The sequence below is a fragment of the Hipposideros armiger genome, unplaced genomic scaffold (assembly GCF_001890085.2).
Source record: "Hipposideros armiger isolate ML-2016 unplaced genomic scaffold, ASM189008v1 scaffold_92, whole genome shotgun sequence".
NCBI lineage: Eukaryota > Metazoa > Chordata > Mammalia > Chiroptera > Hipposideridae > Hipposideros > Hipposideros armiger.
The window spans coordinates 2575786-2603122 of NW_017731442.1; the positions used below are offsets into that span (position 1 = coordinate 2575786).

The window sequence follows — 27337 nt, forward strand, 5'->3', positions numbered from 1 at the left end:
GATAGATAGAGCACTGGGCTGGAACTCACACATACGATGACAGGGGAAGGAAACTCCCCACTTTGCATTCCATGCCATCGGTAGAAGGCAGTCTTTCTATAGGCTCTTTTAGTGCAGGCAGGTAGACATGCCCTGATTGGAAATGCTGTGACCATGTGATCCTGGGCAGATTGCACCTATCCCGGTGGTGTACACATGAAAGGGATTCAGGAAATGCTCATGGAGTCAGTGTTGATTTGGACCAATGAGTGACTATCACTCAACCAGTTCTAATCCCAAAGTAATATTAAATTTGCGTCATCTCTAACAACAACATTTACCGAGTGCTTCAAACAAACCTGGCACTATTTTAAATGTATTACATAAATTACCTTGTTTAATTTTGACAATAACTCAATAACAGAATAACTATCATTATACTCATGTTATAAATGAGAAAACTGAGACACAGGACACCTCAAATTACACAGGTACAGCCAGTGAACAGCAGGCCTAGACTTTGAACTTGGGCAGTCAGTCTACAGAGGCTGACTTCCTTTTTCTGTCTTTCCAAAAGTAGTAGTAAAGATTTTTGGGCATCTCCTTAGAGGGACAGGAGGATAGGCTGATGGTTCCTCCAAGTTGCAACTCCATACACAGGGCTCCTCAAAGCTGCAACCCCCAGGATCAAGAGCCTGGTAGAACTCCCCTCCAACTTTCAGCTGTCACCTCCAACTTTGTCTCATAGCCTCTAGCGTTGGGCTGATGATCCTGGTCACACGGGAACATGCAAGGGTGCAGTCTGGGACAAGCCTCCACTCAACCATATTTGGTTGTAGCCATCTCCTTACAGCCTGGATAGCAGCTACTGTGGGTAACAGACAAGGTGGAAACCAGGCAGGCACTTCCCTTCCCCAGAGCCACTTGTGCTCTCATCTAAGAGCCCCAAAACCAACCCTTTTGGTGTGACATCCCAGGACTGGATGGCCAACCTGGTTCAGTATCCAATCCCAACTCTGACTCAGATGCATAACGTGGCATGCCTAAACAACCTGTATTCAGGTGCACTTTTTGTAGATTTGACCCCAGTGTTTACTTGGGGAGTGGGGAGAGACAAGAGGTGGCTAGATCAAGTGGGGAAGGAGAAACAGGGATTTCCTCAACTGAGGACTCTGCTGAGGGCATTTTCCAACCAGACAGCTCTGCTGAACGCTGACACCAGCACATTCTAGAAGAGATGCCCAAACCAATTGAAATGCTCTGATATCCTAGTGTTTTAGAAAGTAAAAATCATGTTCTCAAACATACCTAGAATATTCTCCTAAAACTCAGTATCTCATATTCACCCTTGCTAGCTTTTTTCAGTGTTATTTTCTGTTAATTTGGTGGCCAATAGTTTGATAGCCTAAGTGCAGATTCAACAACGCATCAGCAGGTCTTCACTAATTTTCAGTGTTCAATTTACTCAGATATCTCCCTTTCATTTCCCCGACACCAGCACTTAATGATAACACATACATATCCTTAGCCAGGTCCTTCTCTCTCGGCCATGCAGTCTAGCTGCTCGCTAGCCTCTCTCTTACTCTCATGCTCATGATCTTTCTTCATGTCTATTTTTAGTTTTCCTGGCTCGAGCTTCTTCAGGCCACAGAAACACAACCCTCACACTCTTTCTCTCCCTCTGGCATGTATGTGCTGGTAGGAGCCCCCCAGTAGTAAAAACTGCTGTAGAAATCCTTTAGTGTTCCTTCCTCAAGAGAACTTATGGCCTCGGGATCACGGCTCAGTTTTTAAGATGGACAGAAGCTGGATGACCTTCTGATGGGCTTTAAACTTTGAACTGGATGTGGACATTCTTCTCTCAGATGACAGAATCACTCCAACTTCCCCTTTGCAGTTGCTTCCTTTCCTTGAAGGTAGCCGTATCTTGTTTTCTTTAAAAACCTTTTCCTTTCAAATTTGCCTGCCATGCCGACCATCATTAGCGCGTCTGTGGCCCCACAGACAGGGGCTGAGCCCAGGTCCCCAGGGCCGATTCCCCGTCCAGCCCAGAGCAAGACCACTGAGGCCGGGGGCGGAAACCCGAGTGGCATCTATTCAGCCATCATCAGCCGCAATTTTCCGATTATCGGAGTGAAAGAGAAGACCTTTGAGCAGCTTCACAAGAAATGTCTAGAAAAGAAGTTTCTTTTTGTGGATCCTGAGTTCCCACCGGATGAGACCTCTCTCTTTTATAGCCAGAAGTTCCCTATCCAGTTCGTCTGGAAGAGGCCTCCGGTGAGTAGCTTACTGGTGGCTGGTTGGGGGTTTTGCCTCAGAGAAGTCCTCCCACTCAGCACCTCCCCACAGCTTCGCTGTGCACATGGGCGCTGAGGGAAGGATCCTGGCAGCAGCTCCACTGGGCTATGTCCTCAGGTGAGGCACGGCTGAGTCTCACTCTTGGTCTCAGTCTTGATGGGGGAGGGGGGGAGGGAGAAACTTGCTTTTTATAAAAGTAATTGGAACCCAGTTGAATTCATCCTATAAGAGTAAATATTCCTTTCCCAGAACAAATTTCAAACAGTCCAGATCAGGCCTGTCTGTTTAAATAACTTATATCTTTATAAGATTCCTTCATTTTCTTGGGTTATTTCATGTGGCTGTCCTTTAGTTTGCCGGTAGCCATGTCTTTCTGAAACACTGAAGCCCCGGAAAGAGGAGCGTGGCAGGCAAAGATGACTTTTTCATGCATAAAAGGTTAGGATTTGAAGGAGAATCCCGAGCAATTGTTTTGTCCATATTCCTCACTTCACAAAGGAGGAAATACAGGCACACCAGAGGGAAGTCTAGCCAGTGAGCGCATGACCTCCCAGATTAAAACACTTTCTCTTTTAAGAAACTCTTCCAGCCTCTGGGTTTCATTTACAGTGATCTACCAGAAGGCAAGTCATATTCTCCTGGCTCCTTTCTCTGATCATACCCTCAGTATGACTCTTGTTCTTAAGTCAAGAAATATTTACTGAGCACCTACAAGAGCCAGAAACCAGGCAAGCAACTGGGGAGACAGCAGTAAATAAGACAAACCTTCTTGCTCTCTGGAAGCCTAGTCCTGAGGTCAAGATGGGCATTGAATAGGAGAGGTGACTGTCAGGAGACAATGTTCAGGGGATCGTAAGGCAAAGAGAGCTAACCTAGGTCAGGGAGAGAAACCCTCCCCGAGGAAATCATTTACTCTGAGGCCCAGTGCTTTTCGTTTGTTTAATCAAGTTAAGCTGAGGCCCGATGCTGTTCATTAGGCATGTTTTTCTTTTTAATCTGAGATGAAATACCCAATCCTGTTGTCACCCTGTGTGTTCCACAGGGCTCCTTTCCTATCCTGACAGTTCTGCGGTGAGGTCCGTGACTATCCTGAGGGCCCTCAATTTAGAAATGAGGACTTGAAAGAACTTTATTCTCCAACCCAGTTGCTGCCCTGCTGCCAGAGTATAGGGGCATGTCACCACTCCCTCACCCTCCACCTCCCCCCCAACCTCTCCCCCACCCCTCCTGCTGACATATCTTCTATGACACCAGCCTCCCCCCTCTCCCCATGCCTTCAAGATAAGTCCAAACCTCTTAACTGAGATATAGGCCCTTCTCACACTGGCTCTGCCTACCTGTCCAGCTCATCTTCACCCTCTCCCCTTGGACCCTGACATATCCGGCTGTTCTGTTTCTCCAAGTCTTCTCATACCTGGAGATCTTTGCTCATGCTGTCTGTCTGTCTGTCTGTCTGTCCGGAACGCCCTTCTTGTTTTCATGTGATTTGCTCCTCCTCATCCTCCTTCCAAAATTCTATTCAGGTGTCCCTTCCTTCAAGCTTTCTCATCTTCTGAGAGCAGGGTCCATTCCTGTTCCTCTTTGGACCCCCTTACCCAGCAAAGGGCCAGGCCCTTGGTAGATACTCAGCTGCTGCTGGTGAATGAAACCCCACATCTGAAGGCGCTGACCACTCAGAGACAAGGACAGCCCTGCATTCCAAGTCTGGAAGTTCCTGAAAGCCTTTCTAATACTACTGCAGAGAAAAAATTTAAAACCTTACAAATACTGTTTATAGTGAAATCATTGGTGGATTTTAGTCTTAAAAGCTAGACTTGAATGTTAATAAAAATGTTTTAAGGGTCTATTATGCTCTAAGCACTAGATCTGTCCTAAACGTTACATTGTCAGTGTGACATGAGAGGCACCAGAAGACGAATCTGTTCCACATTGTGCTTCCACCAACAGCAACAAAAATCCTGAATTTTCTACTGTTGCTACAGGTCCACATAGCAAAGCCCACTCTCAGTTAATATGACCCTTTCCCCTGGGGTTAAGATGGGGGAACAGCCTATTGGGTTTATTAGCATAAATTAGCATGTATAGAGATGGTCAGAGTTGGAATGAATCTTGGAAATGTGGTCGAGCCCCCTTACATGTAGGTGAAGTGATTAAGATCCAGAAAGGGCAAATGACTTATCTATAGTCACACAATGAGCTGACTGAAACGGAACAACTGAAATGACTTCTGAGCTTCCTGAAATGTAAAGCATTTCTTGGAGACATACATTTTCCATATACACCACTGATGCAGTGAACTTTGCCATGCTTGAGCAGTCTGAAAAGGAGACTATATCCTTCCTGCTTTTACTATCTAAGGCCCAGATTCACTGAAAATCAATCTGCATTTTTCTTCACAATCAGGTATTACTTATTACAATCAGATGATGAAGATGAAGACGATAGCAATGAAGAAGAAGAGAATTATTCTCCTCTTATCACCACCTACACGAGCTGTGCAGTCTCTTAAAAGAGGCAACATTATTAACATCTTTCCAGCTTAATTTGTGTCTAGAACCAATCAAGATATTCACCACAGCAATGTCTCTGAGTGCTTGTGTTGAGCCTGATCTAAATGAATTGGTCCAACTAAACATGAGGATATGTGATTGCGTCTTCTTTTTTTTTAAGATTTTTTTTTATTGGGGAATTGGGGGGATGGGAACAGTGCTGGGGAACTGGGGGAAGGGGAACATACAAGTTGCTGTCATTTTTGTTCTTCAATCTAGTTGTGGAGGGTGTTGCTTCACTGGCCCAAGTTGGCACCGTCATTGCGCTCTTCCCTGGTGAGGCAGATCAGTCGCCGGCTTCTGGACGGCCGCTCACTGCGGCTGCTGGCCGCTCACGCTGGCTGCTGGCTACATACGGTAGCCCATGGCAACCCACTGCCACAGGGAGTGCAGCCTACGCCGTCGCCGGCGCCGGCGACTCAGGGCAGCCCAGCTCCAGGTTGAGCTGTTGTTCAGCATCTTAGCTGTGGAGGGCAGTGTCACTGGCTCTCATATGTGGGATCCGAACCGGGGCCCTCTGGCATCCCAAGCGAGTTCTTAACCATCGTGCCACTCGGCCGGCCCCTGATTGTGTCTTAAGGCAATTACAATCAACTAAATAAGTTGAATATAAAATGTGTGTTTGGTTATAAAAACACAAGTGCTATCAAGCACCTCCAATTTATCCCCCAGCTCTTCCCCTAGAAATCAGCTCTCCCTTTCTCCTCTGCCCTCCAAAGCTCCTGGTGCTGAGAGCTGGGACTCTGCATTTTCCCTTCGCAATTTTCTGCTCAGCTCTCTTTGTTTCCATCAGCTGTTAAGGGTGGGAGAATTTACCACCTTCTTCTTATATCCAGATCCTATGCTTCCTACTTTGCTGGCAGTGGCTGGACCTCCAGTCAACGGCTGCCTAACCTACCTCTTCCTCTCAAATCCTGTCCCCATCCCTCCAACTTTTCAGGGCGCCACATTTTGCTAGTTCAGAGCTGGTTCTCATCTTCACCCACATTTCTATGGTGTATGCCTTCCCTCTTACCTGTTATTATGATTACCATCCCAGTCCAGCTGTGCTTATCCCAGTTGGTCTAACCTGGCGCTTGGCCCTGCTCTTCTATACTTCTGGGCCCAACTAATTCCCTCTGCCAACACCTGGACCTGAGGAAATCTCCCTCCCAGACAGCAGCCCCTTTATACTCTGAACATGTGATTTTATGTCACTGTAGTTCCCATACCTGGAAAGCTCTTGAATTACAGTCTTTTCAAGCATAGAGTTTAGCTAAGTTCCCCAAGCTGCAATTCATCGTGAATCACATTTCAGCAAGTCCAGAAGATTTTGGTGCTGGTATTTTCTTGATTGTATCAGAGGGTGTCCACAGGTCATGACAACCACCCAACTGAATGCAATTGAAGGAAGCTTTCCAATGTAAGATGCATCACAATTTCAGAGGTGTTTAAATGCGAGAGGGGCAAAGTGCCTTAGAATGGAAAAATAAGACAAATAAGACCCTTTCCCACTTAACTCACAGTTCTGCCATCCCCTTTCTACTCCTCTTCTCAAACCATTTCTTTCTCCCATGATGCCTATCAGCACAGATCCAACCATACCTGCTGGGTTTCGCTTCTGTCTGGTTGACCTGGTCTCCTGCCCCTTCCCGCGTCCTCGTCATCCCAGCAGAACTAGCTTCTCCCTTGTCCCAAGGCTGTTACAATTCTTCAGGTTAGGTCTTGTTACTACTACAAAATCATCTTTGATTTTTTTACACCTGTTTAGCCAAGTGTGCTGAACAAATGTGAATCCTTAGCATGGCAAATTCTTCCCCTTGTCTTTTCAAGAGGCAAATTCGTAAGAAAAAATTAGGAAGATTCTTGTGATTACAGAAAATAAATTCTTTCTGAGGGAGAACATGATTGTTTTCTAGTGGAGGGGAAAAGGGGGGAGGAAAATGCTAGTTTTCTTACAAGAGGGAGGACAGCTAGAACCCAAAGGCGGGGTGGGGGAAACAGCAGGACAGGAGCCGCACAGCTCAGCGTCATCCCTCCACTTGACCTGACCCTCAGACGTCTTTACTGATGAACTTGTGAAATGCCTGTGGCAAGTAACTTTTGGGTAAAGGGAGGAAGTTGGTATCGATTTACACAGGCAGGGCTGAACCAGCACACGGGAAGTCAGAGTGTGGAAAGCAGTGGGGGTGGGGGGAGGAGGAGAGCTGGAAGAAGCAAACTGCCAGGAAACCAAGGAACTCTGGTGGGATGAGGAGGCTCTGGCCTCTCAGTGGCTGTGAAGTGGAGGTTTGAGATCTCCAAGGAGCCCTGAGGCCCCAGCTAACACCTGGGAATTATTCTGCTGAAGAGAAGCTGATGCTTTCTTTACCATTTTCATCCAAACTTCAAGTTTAAATAATCACCATCAGAACTTTTACGAGTTTTTTATATATCCCTAGAACACCAGAAATCTAGTATAAAAACTGATCTTAAAAACTCCTTATAAAGCATAGGATTGAAAATGTTTGGGAACTCCTTCTTTTAGTCATTCCAGGTGAAGGGTTTCTTTCCTGATGCTAAGGTTTTGAAGGGAAAATGGATGCCCCCATCTTCAATAACCTACAGTTAGTACCGTTCATAGTCTCAAAGTTCATCCTTATTTCTAGCCAGAACTCCACTGGCCACAATTTAGCACATTATTTCTGGCTTTGAACCAGAAGACAGTAAAATGGAGTCAGCTGATTACCTCTATATATTGTAGTAATTCGTAAATAATGTCATCCTTCCTTTAATTGCTTCAGTTCAGATAGTCATAAAACTCCTCTAACTTTACCCCACAGGTATGATTTATCCAACACTGATAATGTCAGTGCTGTGATTCACATACAGTTGAGCCTCATTATTCACGGATTCTATATTTGTGAATTCACCTACTCGCTAAAATTTATTTGTAACCCCACAATCAATATCCATGGTGCTTCTGTGGTCATTTGCGGACATGTGTAGGACAGTGAAAAATGTGAGTTGCCCTAGGGACATGTTCACAACTGAAGCCAAACAAAGCAACACGCTGCCTTCTTGTTTCAGTTCTTTTCATGGTGTATTTAGTGCCGCAGTTTTTACATTTTTTGCACTTACTGTCAGTGCTTTCTCTGTTTAAAATGTCCCCCAAGCATAGCACCGAAGTGCTGTCTGATGTTCCTAAGTTCAAGAAGGCTGTGATGTACCTTAGGAAGAAAATACACGTGTTAGATAAGCTTCATTCAGTCACGAGTTGGTGCTGTTGGCTGTGAGTTCAATGTTAATAAATCAATAATGTATATTAAATAAGGGGTCTTTAAACAAAAACACACATAAAATAAGGTTGTGTATTGATCAATTGATGAAACTGTTGTGACCAGAGACTCACAGGAATCTATTCCCGTATTTCCTCTAGGAGCAACAGTTCAATATTCACTAATTCAGCACTCCCAGCAATTTTATAGAATATGACCACGAATAACGAGAAGCGACTGTACTTCCTATTCTCTCTGTATTCTTAAATATCACAGCTTGAACAATACCTTATTAAGAGTGTGATCAGTAAAAAACATTGTAACATACTTGAATCCATTGCAGTCATTATTCTTTTTGATGTTCACTTTGTCCCGTCTTTGGACAGTAGGAATCACCTACAAGTTACCCGTATAATTTGACATGACCCCATTAATCTTAAATAGTTTCCTTGTTTTCTGGCCACAACAAAATGTCCCAGGCTCATCTTATACATTTTTTGCCCCAGACCTGGAATGAATCATTTCTTCAAGGAGCCTGGTTCCTTTTAGTCTGAAATGGAGTTAAAGAACAGGGGTGAAATGTAGAGGGTGGCTGACCACCGACTTCCTAGGACCCAGTACTTGGCCATTACATCAGCACTCTGAAGTTGAAAACTATCTGACAACCTGTGATGACACCAGACGTCTCCTGCTCTAATGACTTTTTCCATGTACCCCACGGCCTCTATAATTAACATTCCACCCTATGTAGCTTCCCAACCAAAGGTTCACTTGATCTGTGTTATTCAGTTCTGAAAAGAACTCCTACATTGGCACAAAATTAGTTGCTCCATGCCAGTGTGAGATGAGAGGGAGGGGGCAGAACTACAGAAAAACCTAGGCTGGGGGCAGTGAGCCCTCTGTTCTTAGGGCTAGGTCCCAGTCGCTGTGTCTCTCAGGGATATTATTTATCTTCCAGTGAACTTGGCTTGGCAGGAGGTCTCCTTGTAATCTGTTTTAGAGTGTCATCTGGCAGACAGTTTACAGAGAAGTGGGATCCCTGGGCTGGCCAGAAAGAGGAAGAACTGAGAGCATTGTGCACAGTGGTTCAGACAGCAGGATTTAGAACCCAACAGACCTGTTCTGAACCCTGGCAAGTCTGCCACTAGCAAGTCACATAAACTTTATAAGTTTCATTTTTCTCTTCTGTCATAGGGATAATAATATTCTCACCTTATGGCTGCTATGAGCCAGCATCCATAAAGCCCTCCTATGTGCTCAAGGCAGGCAGGGTTACTATTAGCTTAAACAGCAAAGGACAGGAGCATAACACAATGATGAAGTGCACAGGCTTCCAAGTCACAGACTTGATTCTAATCCCAGCTCCACCTCTTATTATTATTAGTAGTAGTAATAATAATAATAATAATAATAATAATAATAATAATAATAATAATGTGACCTCAGGCAAGCTGCTGACCTTCCTGGGTCTCAGTTTCCTCATTTGTGAAAAAAAAAATGAAACTTCCTATTTTCATAGAGTTGTTATAAGGATTATATGAGATACTGTATATGACCTGCTTAGCACAATGAATCAATAAATAGAGATGACAGTGATTGAAAGGCAAAATGAGGTGCCTAACTGAGAGCCAGCCCTCCCTCTCTCTACTCAGCAGAGAATCATGACAGTGCCATCTTTTGGTGAAAGTGACAATTCTATAAATAACATTTAGGGCTGCTTCCCACTATATCCCAAAGACAGCAGCTCCTCCTGAGAGTCATGAGGGGGACAGACCTCTAGACATTATAGTAAACATGCTGAAAAACTCAGCAATAGAATGCTTCCAGTGGGAGGGGCAGGGACAGAAATAGCCAAGAGATGTATGAAAAGATGCATTTCCCGGATTATGAATAAGTCAGAGAATCTTTTCATGCATTTATGTATTTCTTGACCATTTGTTATGTTGCTGTCCATGAAATACCTGTTAATATCTTTGGCTCGTTTTTCTATTGTTTGTCTTTTTCAGCTTGAATTGTAGGCTTGTAGGCTTTCTTTGTATATCCTGATACCAATCATTTATTGGTTAGATGAACTATAAATATCTTCTCCCACTTTGTGGCTTGCCTTTTCACTCTCTTTTATTTTTATTTAAAATTTTTTTAAAAAAAGTCTTAATTAAAAGTTCTTAATTAATCCTTAATTTATTATTTTTTCCTTTATGGTTAATGCTTTATGTGTTCTGTTAAAGTTTTTCCTAAGCCAAAGTCATTCTTCTCTATTATCATTTAGAAACTTTATTTTTCTGCCTTTATATTTAGGTCTATAATCCATCTAGAAATGATTTTTGCATATAATATAAAATAGGGATCACATTTTGTTGTTTTTCCATGGACTATGGATAGTCAAAGTTCTCAACACAATTTATTGAAAAGACAATCCTTTCTCCACTGTTTTGCAATGCCACTTTTTAAGTAAATCAAGCGTCTATCAATGAGTGGTTCTGTTTCTGCACTCCCTGTTGTGTTCCATTTGTGTTTATTTATATGTTTTTGTGCCAACACTACACCTTGTGCAAATAAGTCTTGACATCCAATAGAGCANACATCCAAACAAAAACAAGAGTATCCTCTGTTGGCCTCTGTTGGGTCACACTTAACTGCTGGGCCAGGGGTGCCATATTGGATTAGCTTCAATAAAGAAATGTACACTCCACAGACGGGACAGTCTCTGAGGCCCACACCGAATCTAACTTTCTGCTCTCCAGTTCTCAAGTCCTATGGACCCTAGGACATATGCTGACTCTAAATATCTGTTACCACATCTTGGGGAGAAAGAGCCTTATTTTCTCTCCTGCACCTCTTTTCCTGTCATTTCCAGGCGTGGGGAAACAAGACCCATGCTTTCTGTTGTCCCTTGGCCAAAGCAGTGACAGTGATGACACTGCCCTCTCAGGGTGCATCCTTAATAAAACAGTATAGTATATCAGTGTGAGGAAGCAATTTGGAACAATGGGAAAAGGAAGCATGCCTCTGGTTTCTAGTACTTGCTGGCTGTGTGTCCTTGGGCAAGTTTCTTAAAACCTCTGGGCCTCGGTTTCCTTATCTGAAAAATAAGAATAACATCCAATTCACAGGCTGTTTTTGGAGGCTTAAATGAGTGGTGTATGTAAAACTCCTGATACTGTAGACCAGTACTGCATAATGAACCTCAATAAATAATAGCTACCACTGCTATTATTCTTTCCTTTTTGTTTCACAGGAAATTTGCGAGAATCCCAGATTTATCATTGATGGAGCCAATAGAACTGACATCTGTCAAGGAGATTTAGGTAAGAAAGTCCCACTGGTCATATCCAGCCAAACAATCAAGAGGTGATTAAAAGGTTGGATCCCTTTATGGGAAGTAAAGGGACAATAATCTGTTTTTGCTTTTAATTAATTTTTGGGAGGAGGTTTTCAAAACAGTATGTGCTGGTGATTGATTCATTTAATTTCTGTTCCTCCCACATTTCCCATTAGTTCTTTGCCTTGTGTCACAGGAGGTAGGCCTCATCCCACAGCCTCCCCTCTAGAGTCTCAAGGACATTTACACACGCCACTCAGGAAGATAAAAGCCCTGCTTTTGTCTGTTCCCATCTTCCTAAAAAGATAGCTCTGAAATTGCCTGTGTACCAAGCATGTCCCNTTGCTACTCTATAACTGTAATTTTGCTACTGTTATGAGTCGTAATGTAAGTATCTTTTTGTTTTCCGATGGTCTTAGGCGACCCCTGTGAAAGGGTCGTTCGACCTCCAAAGGGGTCGCGACCCACAGATTGAGAACTGCTGCAATAGAGCAAGTCCTCTCAACTTGTTTTTCTTCCTCAGCACTGTTTTTGCTACACCTGGCTCTTTGCCTTTCCATTTCAATTCTAGAATCAGAGTATTGAGTAAATCCTGTTGGGATTTTCATTGGGATTGCATTGAATCAACATGGGAAGAATGCATCTCTTGACAATACTGAGTCTTCTTATCCATAAAAAAGGGGGATGGATGTCTCTTCATTTAAATAGGTCTTCTTTAATACCTTTCAATCAAATGTTTTCTAATTTTCACTGTAAAAGTCTTCAATATCCTTTGGCAGATTTATTTCTGGGCATCTTTTGTTATTTTTATAAATGGCATCTTTCTTAAAATTGTAACTATTTCTCTGGCATAAACATTCATTTGACTCTTATATCCAATATATTACTAAACTCAGTAACTCTAATAATTTGATTGCAGATTCCAAGTTATTGGTCTGTAGATTCCATGTTTCTATATAGTTAGGTGATTTGCAAATAATGACAGGCTGCCCGATACATTATGCACAACTGTATTCAGCAGCCTAATTCTTGTTTTATTGCACTGGCTAACCCCTCCAGTATAATATTAACAATACAGAAGCTAACAGAAATCTTTGTGTAGTTCCCAAGTTTAAAGGGAATATTCTTTTTTAAATTAAATTAATTGCAGTGACAATGGTTAGTGAAATTACATAGATTTCAAGTGTACAATTCTATTATACATCATCTATATATTGCATTATGTGCTCACCACCCAGAGTCAGTTCTCCTTCCATAACCATATAGATATATAGATGAAGTATTACAGAATGGTACACCTAAAACCTATGTAACTTTACTAAAATTGCCACCCCAATAAACTTTAATTTTAAAAAAAGACAAGAGGGCCGGCCGAGTGGTGCGTTGATTAAGAGCTGCCTTGGGACGCCAGAGGGCCCCGGTTCAGATCCCACATATGAGGGCCAGTGACACTGCCCTCTACAACTAAGATGCTGAACAATGGCTCGACCTGGAGTTGGGCTGCCGTGAGTCTCCGGCAATGGCTAGGCTGCAGCCCATGCTGCAGTGGGTAGCCATGGGCTACTGTGTGTAGCTAGTAGCCAGTGTGAGCGTCCAGTAGCCGCAGTGAGCGGCCGTCCAGAAGCCGGCGACTGATCTGCCTCACCTGGGAAGAGCGCAATGATGGTGCCAACTTGGGCCAGTGAAGCAACATCCTCCACAACTAGACTGAGGAACAAAAGGACAGCAGTTTATCTGTTCCCCTTCCCCCAATTCCCCAGTGCTGTTCCCATCCCCCAATTCCCCAATAAAAATCTTAAAAAAAAAAAGACAGAAACTAACACGCACACAAAAGAAGTTCCCCTCTATTACGACTTTGCTAAGAATTTCTTTTAAAATCATAAACGGTTGTTGAACTTTATCAAATACTTTTTCTGCATTTGCTGAGAAAATCATGATTTTCCTCCTTTAAACAGTTAATATGCAAAATTATATTTATAAGTTTTCTGATGTTGACCCCTGGCAATCTTTGAATAAGAATAAACCAAACTTCTTAAAATAAACCAAACTTAGAATGTATTATCTTTTAGTATGCCCTGAATTTTAGTATGCAAATTTTTTATTTAGATTTTCACATATATGATAATTAGTGAGATTGGCTCATTATTTCCCTTTGTTGTGCTGTCCCATTTTGTTAGCAAGGTTATACTAACCTCATAAAATGAGGGGAAAGTCCCTTCTTCTAGTTTGTGAAATAGATTGTGTAAGATGAAAACTTTATGTTCCTTAAATATTAGGTAGAATTTTGGCAGTGTTTTCTTAAGGGAAGATTTTTATTTATTGATGCAACCTCTTCAATAACTATGGGATCACTTGAAATTGTTTTTCTTCTTGAGTCAGTGGTAATATTTATTTTTCTAGGAATTTGTAATGACCCTTTTTATCTCTAAGAAAGTTTTGGTTTTTTGGTATTTTGGTTTTTTGCTTTAAATTCAACCTAATTGGATATTAATGTAGGTACATAAGCTTTGGGGGCAAGTTTTTGCTTGACATATTTTTTTTTCTTTCCTGTACCTCCAACATTTCTATTTCCTGATGTCTTGAGTGTGTTTCTTATAAACTGTTGTAACTTTTTAAAATCCAATCTGAAAACCTTTGTCTTTTAACTGGGGATTTTAGTCTATTTACATTGGTTATGAGCATTGATACTATTTTCAAATTTTATTTCTATCATCTTAACCATAACCTTTCTGTATGTATAGCTTTTTAAACAATACTTCTTTCTTCTTTATGCCTTTTAAAAAAATTGATTCAAAGTGTTTTCTCTCATTTTTTTCTTCCTACTAGTTTGGAAGTTATTAACTAGCTCTATTTTATTCAGTGATTGCCCTAAATTGTTAACATACATATTTATTATGACAGAGCCTGAAATTGATCAACAGTTTTATTTTTCTCATAAACAAGATGAGGACCATAGAGCACTTTAACTCCAAGTACTCCCCTCCTAACTAATATGCCATTATTTTCAGAATTTTAGCTCTATCTTGATTTTTCAACCTTAAAAATTAGAAAATAATGTAATGTTTAACACAGTCAATATTTGCTTAGATTTATGCATATATGTTTACCAATTTCTTTGTTTACTGTTCCTTCTTGAGTCTTAAACTTTTCCTTCCAGGATATTTTACTTTTTCCTAAATACACTGATTACAAGTTTCTTTAGTGAGGGTCTATTTGTAGTAAGCATTCTCGATTTTTTTTTTGTATGAAATTTGCTCTCATCTTGTAATCGTTTTCCTGAGTAAGCAGTCCTCGGTTGATTCTCACTACTGTCTTCTGGCTTACATTTTTGTTGAAATCAGCAGTCATTCTTAATAGGTCATCTGCCTTTTCTCTCTGTCTGCTTTTAAGATCTTCTCTCTATGGTACCCTGCAATGTCGCTATGTTGTATCTAAACATATATTTCTTTATATCTTTCCTGCTTAGGATTCATTGGGATTCATGAATATGAATCTGAGCCATTGACCAATTGTAGAAAAATCTCTCAAAATATTAATCCTCCCCACACTTTCTATTATCTTCTTCTAGAACTCCAACTAGCTGTGTGCTGAACTTACCTTGCTTTATCCTGCATATATCTTAACCTCTTTTTTTCTTTCTTCTTAAAAGCTTCCTCATCTCCTTGATTCCCTGTGTGGTATTCTAGGTAACTTCTGATCTAGATTCCAGTTCACTATTTCTCACTTCAACATCACCTAATCTAATTACTGAATTATTAAATGTCAATGTGTGAACCTCAACTGGATTCTGGTTCAAATACTAAAAGTAGCCATAAAATACATTTGGGGAACAAATAAAGAAATTAGCATGTGCATTTGGATTTTGGATAATATTAGAGGATAATAGTTTATTTTCTTAGTGATAATGGCATTACAGTAAGTAGGAGAGTATTCTTGTCCTTAGGAGGTACCTGCTCTATCCTAAGTATTTAGGTATGAAGTGTTATGATACCTGCAACATCCCTCAAATGATTCAGCAAAAACTTAAATCTATCTATATATATGCATATAGATAGGTAAAACAAAGATGACAAAATATTAACAATTGTTGATTCTAGGTGTAGGCTATATGGTGTCCATTCTTTAAACTTTTCTATAAGTTTGGTATTTTTCATAATAAAAATCTAGAAAATTATGATAGCGAAGTTTAAAATTTCAATAGCAGGGTTAATATAAAATTAAGGAAATCTAGAATGCAGAACAAACGAAAATAGGGAAATACAATAAAATTAAAGGAGGTTTAACATCTGATTTTTAGGCATTCCAAAAGAAAAAAGAAAAGAATTGAAAGGGAGAGAAATGTCAAAGAAATAATAATATAAGAGTATCCTGGAACTGAGGACAAAAGTCTCTATGTTGACAGGAATCACTGAGTGCTCAGCACAAAGAATTAAAAAAATAAACTCACACTAAGGCACATAAATGACCCTAAAAGCTTTTGGGGGGAAAAGACAGGTCACATACAAAGGCATATTCATCAAAATTGCATCATACTTTTCAACAACACCAGATAACTAGGAGCGATAAAACAATACTTTAAAAATTCTGAAGGAAACTGATTTTCAACTAAAAATACCTACCTAAATACTTAAAATACCTAGCCAAATTCTCAATCTCATGCAAAGGTAGAAAAAAGAGACAGTCAAGGGCCCTGGCAGTTTACTTCCCATGCACCCATTCTTAGGAAGCTGCAAGTTGTGCGCCAATAAACTCAAGGAGTAAACCGAAGAGTTAGAATTCTAGGAACAGAATTCTACCCAGAAGAAGGGCTCAGTCAGTGCCAGGCCCCTGCTCCAGACTTGGAGAGCAGCTGGTCCAATTTATATGGAAGAAGGAGGCTAAAAAGAAAGGCCTTGGTGGGGAAGCAATGGAACCCCCAGGTTATCTGATGAGTTTAAGTTTTGGGAAAATCTATTGCTAGGGAAAAGCATTGATAGATACATAGAAAATAAGAGAATTATAAAGAAGAAGAGAAAGGAAACATTTATACAGGAAGGGAGTATAACACAGGATACCAGCCTAGCTAAGACATGAACAATAATTACCTAATCATACTAAATACTGAATTTTAATTTTACCAACATTTGTGACATAACTATTTGGGGAAGATGGTGAGAAAAGCATAATGTGAGAAGCCTAGATCTCATTTGCCAAAATAGGAACTCTATTGATACTTTCTAAAAATAATAAAAAGTAATAATATAAGAAGCATATATTTAGAAATATAGTGGTAAATATCAGAAGAATGAGCTAAAAGAATTTAAAGAGGCTGTCTCTGTGGAGAGGGATTAGCAGGTGGAGAAGGTTTTGCAGGACAAGAGATTGCTATTCCTCTATGTACCTTTTTTCTTGTTTGATTTTTTAAAAACTTTGTTCATGTATAAACTGAGTAAAAATAATTTCTTAAAAGAGCTGACCTCAAAAATTACTTTGAGCTATGATAGTAGCCTGTAATGCTAATGTCATGGTTTCAGACTCTCGTGGACATAAGAATCTCGTGGTGTGCTTATTTAAATTGCAGAGCCCCAGACCCCTATCAAGAGTATTTGAATCCTTAGGCCTGGGATGAGTCTTGGGAATCTGCATTTTAAACTGTTCTCCCAGGTGATTCTGATGCAGGTAGCCCAAAGTCCACACTTTGAGACGCACAGAATAGATGAAAGCCAACAGGAGTCAGTGAGTGGCTGGGGAGACAGAATCCTCCTAGCGGGTAGGCTGTCAGACCTGAGTTTCCACCCGCATCAGCTCCCAGCTCTCACGTTCAAGTTGCTTATGTAAGCATGGCGGAAAAGCTGAGCTTTCTTGTGAATATAATTCTGACTCTCAATTATCCTCCTTCCCCACCCACCACATTCTCTGCCTCATAGCTCCTGAATTTGCAACCAAGAATGTACATTCACTGCCACTGGGGCCCACTCTAACCGGGACTTTCATTTGAGGTCAAGTCACCTATCCCCTGGATCCCTCTCACAGATTAGAGTCTCTAAATGGCCAGTCAAGGTCTTTGGGGGGACGGAGCAGGGACATCAGGAGAATGAAGGCTTCATTAACCTCAGACAATGGCTTCGAGAATATTCCTTCTATGCATTCAGCAGCCTGTATAGGATTAGTATATACAGCATGTTTCAAAGGCCCCATGCTACATCCCATTGGCTGCCAGTGTGGCAGGCATGAATGCGTTTTGCTGAGGCAGGGTAAGCCTCACTGTAACTATATTTCCTCTTTTTAAAGAAAGAATTCCAGCAAGGCTGATGGCGGTACCCCAAAGGTCTACAGGCCATTGTGGCCTGTCCTGGGGCTGTCCCTGGCTCTTGCACCCCTCACTGGCTCCCTCTCTGACAGGCATGGTGGGCTCAGGGGCCTCCAGCCAAAGCTGCTGACTCTGACCACAAACTCTCTCTGGGCTGTGTTCATTTGCATCACACTACTGAGGGTGGAGAAGCTGTATAGGCTCCTGCCCATTCACAAGAGGATTAGGCCTGGATTGAGGGTGCAGTGGGAGAGAGGCCACAGTGAAGGCCCGGCCTCACTCCTTGAGCAGTCACCATGCCCTACATGCTGCCGGGATTCTTCTGTGACCGCGTGATCCGGGAGAGAGACAGGAGAAACGGAGAGGGCACCGTCACACAGCCCCTCAAGTTTGAGGGGCAGGATTTTGTCATTCTTAAACAACAGTGCCTGGCTCAGAAGCGCCTATTTGAAGACCGTGTGTTCCCATCAGGTGTTCAGGCACTGGGCTCCCATGAGCTGAGCCAGAAAACCAAGATGAAGGCTATCACGTGGAAAAGGCCAAAGGTAGGGATGGGAGGGATACAGCTTCAGGAGACAACTCCTGGGGACAGGATGTCAAGTGGTCCAGAGGCTGAGGCCATGGAGCCCTACTCTGAGCCAGTAGCTTATCAAGGTTCTCCTGCCCATGTGCCCTCAAAATACCTTTCTGCTTCTTCCTCAAACTAGAGGTGTTATTTTCTATTCCTAAACTAGAGATGATTATAATATTATATAGGTCCCTGAGACTATAAATATTTTTAAAAGAGCTAATGCACTGACTTAAATGCATAGTAAAACGGGAGGTATAATTGGTTATTGTGTCTCTTCTTGAAAGCTGGCATTCTGGGGGTAGAAAAATGGGGTTAAGGGTACTAAGGCTCATAGTTTCAAAGAAAAGTTCTGTGGAAGGTGGTGAACAGTTAAGAAATAGGAACCTGGAGACTTGTCTTCTTAACCTTTCCCCTAAGTCTGGCTCATTAGGGACGTGTCACTTGTTTAAACAGGAAGGTCCATGTTAACCAGCCAGGCTCCTTACAGGGTGAAGCAGTTGGCTCAAGGATGCCTTACTGTGCAAGTGAGGAAACCTGTTTGTTTCAGTTGAATAGGTCAAAGTACTTGCAGATGGGCAGGACCGGGCTCTTCTTGCATGGAGGCACTTGTAGCCCCACAAGGGTTCACTGCATTTAGAGCAGGCAAGGGGCTGTCTAAATCAGTGGGCTCCAAGGCAGTGGGTCTGCAAGCTGATCCACTGCAGTGTAGGAAAATATATTTGAACTAGTTGGTTTTGAAATAAACTTTAAATTTGAGAACAGTTTTAGATTTACAGAAAAATTGGGAAGCTAGTACAGAGATTACCTATATACTTTGCACCCAGTTTTCCCTATTATTACTATCTTACATTACTCTGGTACATGTGCTACAATTAACCAAAATGGATACATTATTATTTGAAGGAAGTCCATATTTTATTCAGATTTCCTTAGTTGTTCCCTCCTATCCTTTTTCTGTTCCAAGATTCCGTCTAGGACGTGACATTGCATGTAGTAGGAATGTCTCCTTAGCCTCCTCTCGGCTGTGAGTTTCTCAGATTTTCCTTATTTTTGATGACCTTGACAGTTTTGAGTGCTGGGCAAGTATTTTGTATAATATTCCTCAAATTGGCATTTTTCTGCCAGTTTCCTCCTGATGAGACTGGGCTTATGAGCTTTGGGAAAACCACAGAGATAAAGTAACATTTTCATCACATTGTACATCAAGGGTACAGACTATCAACATGTCTTATCATTGTTGACTTTGATAACTGGCTGAAGTAGCGTTTGTGAGTTTTCTCTACTGTAAAGTTACTTTTTTCCCCTTTTCCCTACAGTAATCTTTGGAAGCATAAGCCCACAATTAAGGAGTAGGAATTATGTTCTACCTCCCTAAGGGCAGAGGATTGAGAATTCTGCATGGGAGCTTTTTCTGTTCTCTCCATTTATTCTTTTTTTATTTATTCAATCACTTCTTTATTTCAAGGTGCACTTGTGGGTATTTATTTTGTATTTTGTATTATAATCCAATACTACTTTATATATTTTGTTGCTCAGATTGTTTCAGCTTTAGCCATTAAGGGTTCTTTTGAGTTGACTCTTGTCCCTCTGACATACCCTTATGTTGTGGGGTTTTTTCCTTTGAGCACTTCCTTACTTTCTGACACTCCCAAGATGCTCCAGGCTCATCTTGTATATTTCCTGCCCCAGTCTTAAAACCAACCATTTCCTCATGAAGTCCTGGTGCCTTTTACTGGAAAATAGTATTNTCAAGTAGGTCCCGGAGATATTTGCACTGGGAATCCCTAGGGCCCTTTAGGTTGGAAAGGGAACCGGGTCCACAACTGTGGCTCCTGTTTACTTGTTTGCCTTTAAGGCAGGTCTGTACCAAGTCTGTATCTCAGTTCTTCTAGGCTCTAGAAGAAAAGTCTAGTTAATCTGGGGACCAGGCTTCTGGTTTGGCCTAGAAAGGAGTTTTAGTTCCAGAATCAATTCAGCCATTGGACATTTTCTGGATCCAAATTGTCCTGGCATAGAGCCAAAACCTGGTCCTGGCCCAGAACTGACTGAGTTCTATATGTGGGTATCTAGCAGGTACTGGGGTTCTGAGGCACGTCCATCCATCTCCAGCCCTGAAGGCTCATAATGTCCTGGGACTGACCAAATGATCAGTTGTACCTGCTGACCCTATACCTCAGGACTGAAGGCCTCAGAAAGTTGCCTTCAGGTTCAGGATCAGTGTCCTGCTGCCATCCAAGCATGGACAAGGCAGCCAGGCCCTGAATTTTGTTTCTCTCTTGTGCCATCAAGCTGCAAAGTTTCCCTCTGATATTTAAAGGGTCTGATAGCCAAAGGGACATAAATACAAAGACAAGGCAGATTTTTGCCTTATTGTCAATAAGGGGGAAAGGTCATTAGAAGGGAATTAAACTACATTTGGCTTTCTTCAGTTAAAACTGAGTTGTTCAAAAAAGAACAACATCCAGAATTGCAATTATTAGACAACATTCCTGCTACAGTCAGAGTGTGTTCCTACCCCACATGTTCTGGTCGCCTTCTCTTCCATTTCAATCCTCTTTTTCAGCAGCAATTTGTACCTTGTTTGTCATCAAGAAATTCATAGATCAATATATCACCTTTACCTAGACCCGTAGTTCTCAACCCTGGCTGCACATTAGAATCAGCTGCAATACCTAAAAATACTGATACCTAGGCCCCACCCCAGACTTACTGAGCTGGAGAATAAAAATTCTAAGTCCTCAGATAGTCACAGAACACCTACCATCCCCAGTACTGGGCTGGACTCTGTGGAAGAGACAAAGTGATAATTCACTTCATGTCCTCAAGGAGCTCACAGTCCAGTTAGAGAAAAATTCACACACCCCAAACCCAGGATAGTATGAACAAGCACCAAGATGCAGAGCTGAGGAAATGGGACTTCCCTGGGACCAAAGAGGCCTCTAAGACATGTCGGGTAGGGACACATTTCCCAATGGTAATCTGAGGATGTGACTCTGTGCTTGATATTTCTGTTCAGTTCTGGCGCTATGGAGACTGGGTGGACGTGGTTATTGATGACTGCCTGCCAACTTACAACAATCAACTGGTTTTCACCAAATCCAACCACCGCAATGAGTTCTGGAGTGCTCTGCTGGAGAAGGCATATGCTAAGTAAGACCACACTTTCAGGTGTGAGGCAGGTCTAGAAATGAGGAGATGGGCTACAAAATCCAGCCAAGGTCTCGCTGATACAGAAGAGAGAGAGAAAGAGAGAGAGAGAGAAAGAAATCAACTGTGACCCAAGGTCAGAGAAAATCAAGTCCAGGCAGAAACAGCTTTAACTAAAAGCACCATGTTTAAGAACAGAAATGAAGTCATGTGTAGGAAATTTTTAGCTTCAGCTTCCCAGAGTGAGCTCTTTAATTCTGTCTTCATAGTGGCATTACAGGTCCTGGATCCAAGCATTATATTTCTGGAGCTCAGACCCCAGGGTCTTGCTTGGCTCAACTTTATAAGCTTGCCGTATATTAATAAAGTCATATTATTTCTCAACTTAGAAGCCCCACCCCAGCTACTGATGGCTTTAATGGAGTCCTACCTCAGGGTTCAGGGTGTAGTAGAAAGAGGACTATCAGGAAGTGGGAATAGCTAGGTTTTGGTCCCCATGCACTGGCTCTGTGGCCTTGGGTGAGCCACGTAGCCTCTGGAGCTCAATTTCTTCACTGTGAAAAAAGGGAATCATAGTACCTATCCATTAGCTTACAGGGTTGTTGGAGCATTGGATAAGGGCACATCACAGAACCCAAGAGTAAAGTTCTGGTGGCAGTGGTACCTTGGTCATGTTTCCTGGAACCCTGTGACCCCAGGTTGGTCTTCATTTTCTCTCCAAGGCTCCATGGTTCTTATGAAGCTCTGAAAGGTGGGAACACTACAGAGGCCATGGAGGACTTCACAGGAGGAGTGACAGAGTTTTTTGAGATCAAGGATGCTCCCAGAGACATGTACAAGATCATGAAGAAAGCTATTGAGAGAGGCTCCCTCATGGGCTGCTCCATTGATGTAAGTCTGGGGTGTGGGGTGCAAGGATGGGAGGAGCCAAATATCGGGAAGCCTTACCCAATGAATAGCAGCATAAGGCTCTCCTTTGGGATGGGGTGAATGTTTTGTTTTAGGAACAGCTCTCAATTTTGACAATTGGGAATTTCTCAAGGGAGAAGAGTTCCTAGGGATTTTCGATAAACAGGTTGGACAAGGGCATTCCAAGCCCTGCAATACTGGAAATACGTCCAGAGGCCCCTGTCAGTATGGGCCTTTGTGTCCGCAACTGTTCAGCTCCAGCATGCCCCCATTAAGCTGGCCACATACTTGGCTATGGACCTGAGTCCACCAGTTCCCCAAGAAAGCCTCCCAATCCTTGAGCCTTGATTGCATCTCTCACTTGGGGCTTTGTGTTATAATCTGGGAGAAGCTCGGTCTGCAGTGCCCCTCTCAGTGCAACAAAGTGGCTTGAATTGAGACCAGAGACAAGGGAAAAGAGATGGTAAACTGGCCAGGCCTCCTGAATTTCAAGAGACACACCTGCCGTGGGGGGGTGCTCAATGTGTAATAGTCTTAGGTACTTTCCTTTGTAAAGGAAGGAGCCCAAGCTGAATTCCTGTTCCTTTCTTTCCCAATACTCCCAATGGATAGGAGGGCTTGGGAAGATCAGCTAGCATAACACATTTGTAGATGAACATTTTCTGTCTGTATCACTTTTCTCCATATTTTCTCCATTCATGTTCTATTTATCTCTCCTCTTTTCTTTTGTCTGTCCCCTCCCTTTCTTCTGTCTCCTTCCCTTTTTATCACCCTCCTTTGTTTGCTCTATCTCCCTCTCCTGGATTGCACCCTGCCCTCCCTGTTGGGCCTCAGGATGGCACAAATATGACCTATGGAACCTCTCCTTCTGGGCTGAATATGGGAGAGTTGATTGCACGGATGGTGAGGCATATGGATAACTCGCTGCTCAGGGACTCAGACCTCGTCCCCACAGGCTCAGAAGACAGACCGACCAGGGTGTGTACACCTCCAATTGTCAGGACTGACCATCCCTCCAATCTGCATAACCCCGCCCTGTTGGCGCCACACTCCCCTCAGCAGCAAGTGCCTTACACACAGATCCCCTACCTGGGGCCTTCCAGGGGGCCTGGGGTGGAATAACTTACCCACTCCAAGGCTCTGAAGAAGGTGGGAGAGAGGATTTGGAGGGAATCTCCGTGGGAGTTCCTTCATCCTCCATGGTCCAGGCAGTTTCTCTGATAACAAATTAACAGGAAGAAATATGAGAGACTTCATTTATTTTAAAGTGTTTCTTCTCTTCTAATTCATTCATTTATTCATTCAACACATATATATTGAGCTCCTATTAGGCGCCAAGCACTCATCTAGCAAATGAAGAAAATTCTCTCTCCTTTGTTCACTAAAGCAAATCCTCTCCTCTAATAGAGTTTATATTCTAGTACTTTCAGAAGTAATAGTGCTCACTGAAGAATACTGAGCCATATAGTAAAGCAGAAGAAACATGAACCTATCTAAATTCACCCCATCTAAATTAACCCCACACCTATCTTCATTAATATTTGGTATATGTCCTTCTAGGATTTTTCCACGCATACACTTAATCTAAATTTTTATTTTGAAAATGTTGTTGTACTGTATGTACCTCTTTGCAACATGCTTTTTTTCCCCAGTTAGCTTTATATTCTTAATGGGCCAATAAGAATGATGTTCTTAATGTGTCTCCTATAATATCTAAGGGTCTTCTCATCGCCAGGAGGCACACTTTCCGACTGTGGAGGAGCCCTTGTCCTCACAGAACCCAGAAGATGAACCAGTATGAACTGTCTCAGGCTACAGGACTTTTGCCCCCCAGCCCCTGACAGACTGTCTGGTTTTTGTTCCACAGACAATTGTTCCAGTTCACTATGAGACAAGAATGGCCTGTGGGCTCGTCAAGGGCCATGCCTACTCTGTCACTGGGCTGGAGGAGGTGAGTTGGTGGGGTTTGGAGAGGCGGGACTTGAGGAGCTACCTGAATCAAGCTCCCAAAGTCAGGGCTTAGCTTTCTGTCCCTTCACATCTGCAGAGCTTGCCTCCAATCAGGAGATCTGCTCAAGGCTCAGGCTAAATTCCTGGGGTGTGAGAGGACCGTTTGGACTGGTAGGAGTGGATCTTGCCACCAGATGCTGCTCCGTTGATCTTTGTTTTTAGTGCTAAAGGTGGCGATTTCCCCAACATTTCCAAGGAACAAATAGAAATCACTTTGGTCTTATGAAGTTGATTTCATGGACCCTCTTGCTTCCTGTTGTCTCATGGCCAAACAATTATGGTTTTGCTCCTGGGACATCTGGCCTTTACTGGGTCATGTCAGAGACAGGAACCTTTTCAGACCCACTGTGTATATTTGGGTAGAGCTAGGCAGTCCTCTGCAGCAGCCCATACAGCAGACTGCAGGAAGGGGCACTTTTTCTGATTGGTCCATCTACATAGGACATTTGTCTGTAGTTCCTCAGGCAGTAGGGACATTTTTCCTAATTCACACAAAGATACCTAATGTGCTAGTTGGGGCCCTACAGTATATGCCCTGCCTCCATCCACAAAGCTCATAATGGCTGGATGTTCACTGGGAAAATCACTTCTGAGAAGATGGTGAGGCGATGGCCAAGTCCCACAGACTTGGTCCTCAGGTTCTGACCTCTCACCATGCCATTCCACAGGGAGCTTCTGATTAGTCTCCTTGACCAGGACCAGGCAAGACAGCCCCCTGGATGGGATTCTCCCCCCATCCCTGTCCCAGTCCTCAGGGCACGACAGAAAAATCTCCCTTTCCAGAAAATCCCCAGAGAGTGAGAGCTTTTTCTCTTTGCCCAAGACCCTGTTCAAGGATGAGAAAGTGAAGTTGGTGCGGCTGCGGAATCCCTGGGGCCAGGTGGAGTGGACCGGCTCCTGGAGTGACGGGTAGGTGAGGGGGAATTCCACAAGCAGGGACAACAGGGCCTGCGGCAAGGCTGGGTGGGTACAAAGCCTCCACAGTACAAATGCTTGATCTACAATTACCCTCAAAACCAATGATCCACAAAAGAGAAGAGGGGATGTGGGCTCCAGGGAAGGGCTAGGAACGGAGCCAGGAGCACCTGGGAGCCAGAGAATTTGCTGATGTCCATTGTCTGGAAAGGAAAGATTCTAGAAAGCATGGGCTAGGTCCAGGTAGGAGGGGAGTCTTAATGCAGGGGTCTGGACTGGACAAGTGATTTCCCTTCTCAAATTCCCAGTTGTCTTATCTGTAAAATGGGAACAATATCAGCACTTCCCTGGTGGGCTGTTATGAGGAGAAAGTGTGACCATGTCTGGAGAGTACTTAGNTTTTAATTAATTTTTGGGAGGAGGTTTTCAAAACAGTATGTGCTGGTGATTGATTCATTTAATTTCTGTTCCTCCCACATTTCCCATTAGTTCTTTGCCTTGTGTCACAGGAGGTAGGCCTCATCCCACAGCCTCCCCTCTAGAGTCTCAAGGACATTTACACACGCCACTCAGGAAGATAAAAGCCCTGCTTTTGTCTGTTCCCATCTTCCTAAAAAGATAGCTCTGAAATTGCCTGTGTACCAAGCATGTCCCTTGGGCATGTAGAATCTATACATGCACACAAAATGCCTTACCAAAAAGAACACTTGTAACGCGAACTCTTGTTTAAATTGCCTCAGAATAGCTCCATATTAAAGGAGTCTTTCAACAAAGAGGATATTTGCCATGTGGATAAGCATCCAATTTTCTGTTTGGTCAGTTTGCTGTTCCATCAGGCCTTCCTCTCTCTGCCTCTTGTTCAGGAAGTATTATCTTTCGTGTGGGCTGCTAAAAGCTTTGTGAAGTAAAGTTGGAGAGAACATTGAGGGACATACTTTAAAACTCGAGGGTAAAGGGCACGGACCAAATGGAATCTGACTAATTTGGATCCCAGAAGGAGAAACTAAGGAGGTTTTGGATATCTAGATTCCTGCACCTGAGGAAAGGCTGTGTGTGGAGCCCTGAACAAGCTAGTGATCTGGGCCTTCTAACTGATACGCTATTTCAAAGGAAAGCCTGGCTGCTTCAGTGGGAACCAGGGAACAGGGGCTGCTGGCAGCTCTCAGCCTCCCCTCTGCAGTCCCAAAGTTGCTATCACATCCCACAGAGCAAAATAAAGGCCTTACATAACAGCCTATTCTCCTTAGAAAGCATTCTGTGACTGTCAATGTACAGATGTGCCCCTTGGGCACACACACACACATACACACACACACACACACACACACACACACGCGCACACACACACACGCACTCGCACACACACAGAAAAGTGTCACCTCAGACTGTATACAGTACTCTGCCAGAAACAAAGCTCAGAGAATATGTCCCCATCTCATTCCGTTGCCAGCAATGTCTTAGCACCCTCTACAGACTGGTTCCAGGGCAGCAGCCTAACTGGCTTTCCTTACAAGACAAACCCACTTGACTGATGGCTCTTAGTCTCCACTTAGGTCAGATGGGGAAATGCCCTGTAACTCACGCTGTGAAGATACAGGGCAGTGTGGATTTCCCACAGGTGTTAGGAAGAGCCACCCAGTTATGACCTACTACTCTGTCTCCATTGAGGCCCCAAAAGGAAGTGAGCTTATACGGCTGATGGAGGAATTGCCTACAGCCTTCAGGAAAACCAGGGTATACCTTATTGTCAAGGGATTGCTGTCAAATTCCTTCCCTGGTTGAAACCTCTGTATGGTCAGGTCTGGAAGTAGGACAGTGAGCACCACTTGAACTCTGTTCCTCAGAGAAGAAGAGCAGCCTGCTGGGATTGGGTCTCTTTCTTTCCTGGAGATGCAGGCCACTCCTATGACCTGTACCACATGTTTGCCTACAGGTGACTGCTGGTTTCTCGCAGCCATTGCTTGCCTGACCCTGAACGAGCACCTGCTTTTCCGAGTCATACCCCATGATCAGAGTTTTACCGAAAACTACGCGGGGATCTTCCACTTCCAGGTGANTCCATCATTGACAGACCCAGTATCCAAGCTAAATTATAGCCAAAGGAGTCGCTAG

The 27337-nt window shown here is 43.0% G+C and overlaps 1 protein-coding gene across 1 annotated transcript; it reads left to right on the top strand.

The window, feature by feature from the left end:
• The first annotated feature begins 1634 nt into the window (after window positions 1–1634).
• Window positions 1635–27337, top strand: LOC109383986 (calpain-3-like). The gene is made up of 3 exons (XM_019644866.1): window positions 1635–2256; window positions 11301–11370; window positions 27159–27337. Exons 1-3 carry the CDS (start codon window positions 1948–1950, stop codon window positions 27335–27337), a joined length of 558 nt encoding a protein of 185 aa, XP_019500411.1. The 5' UTR covers window positions 1635–1947.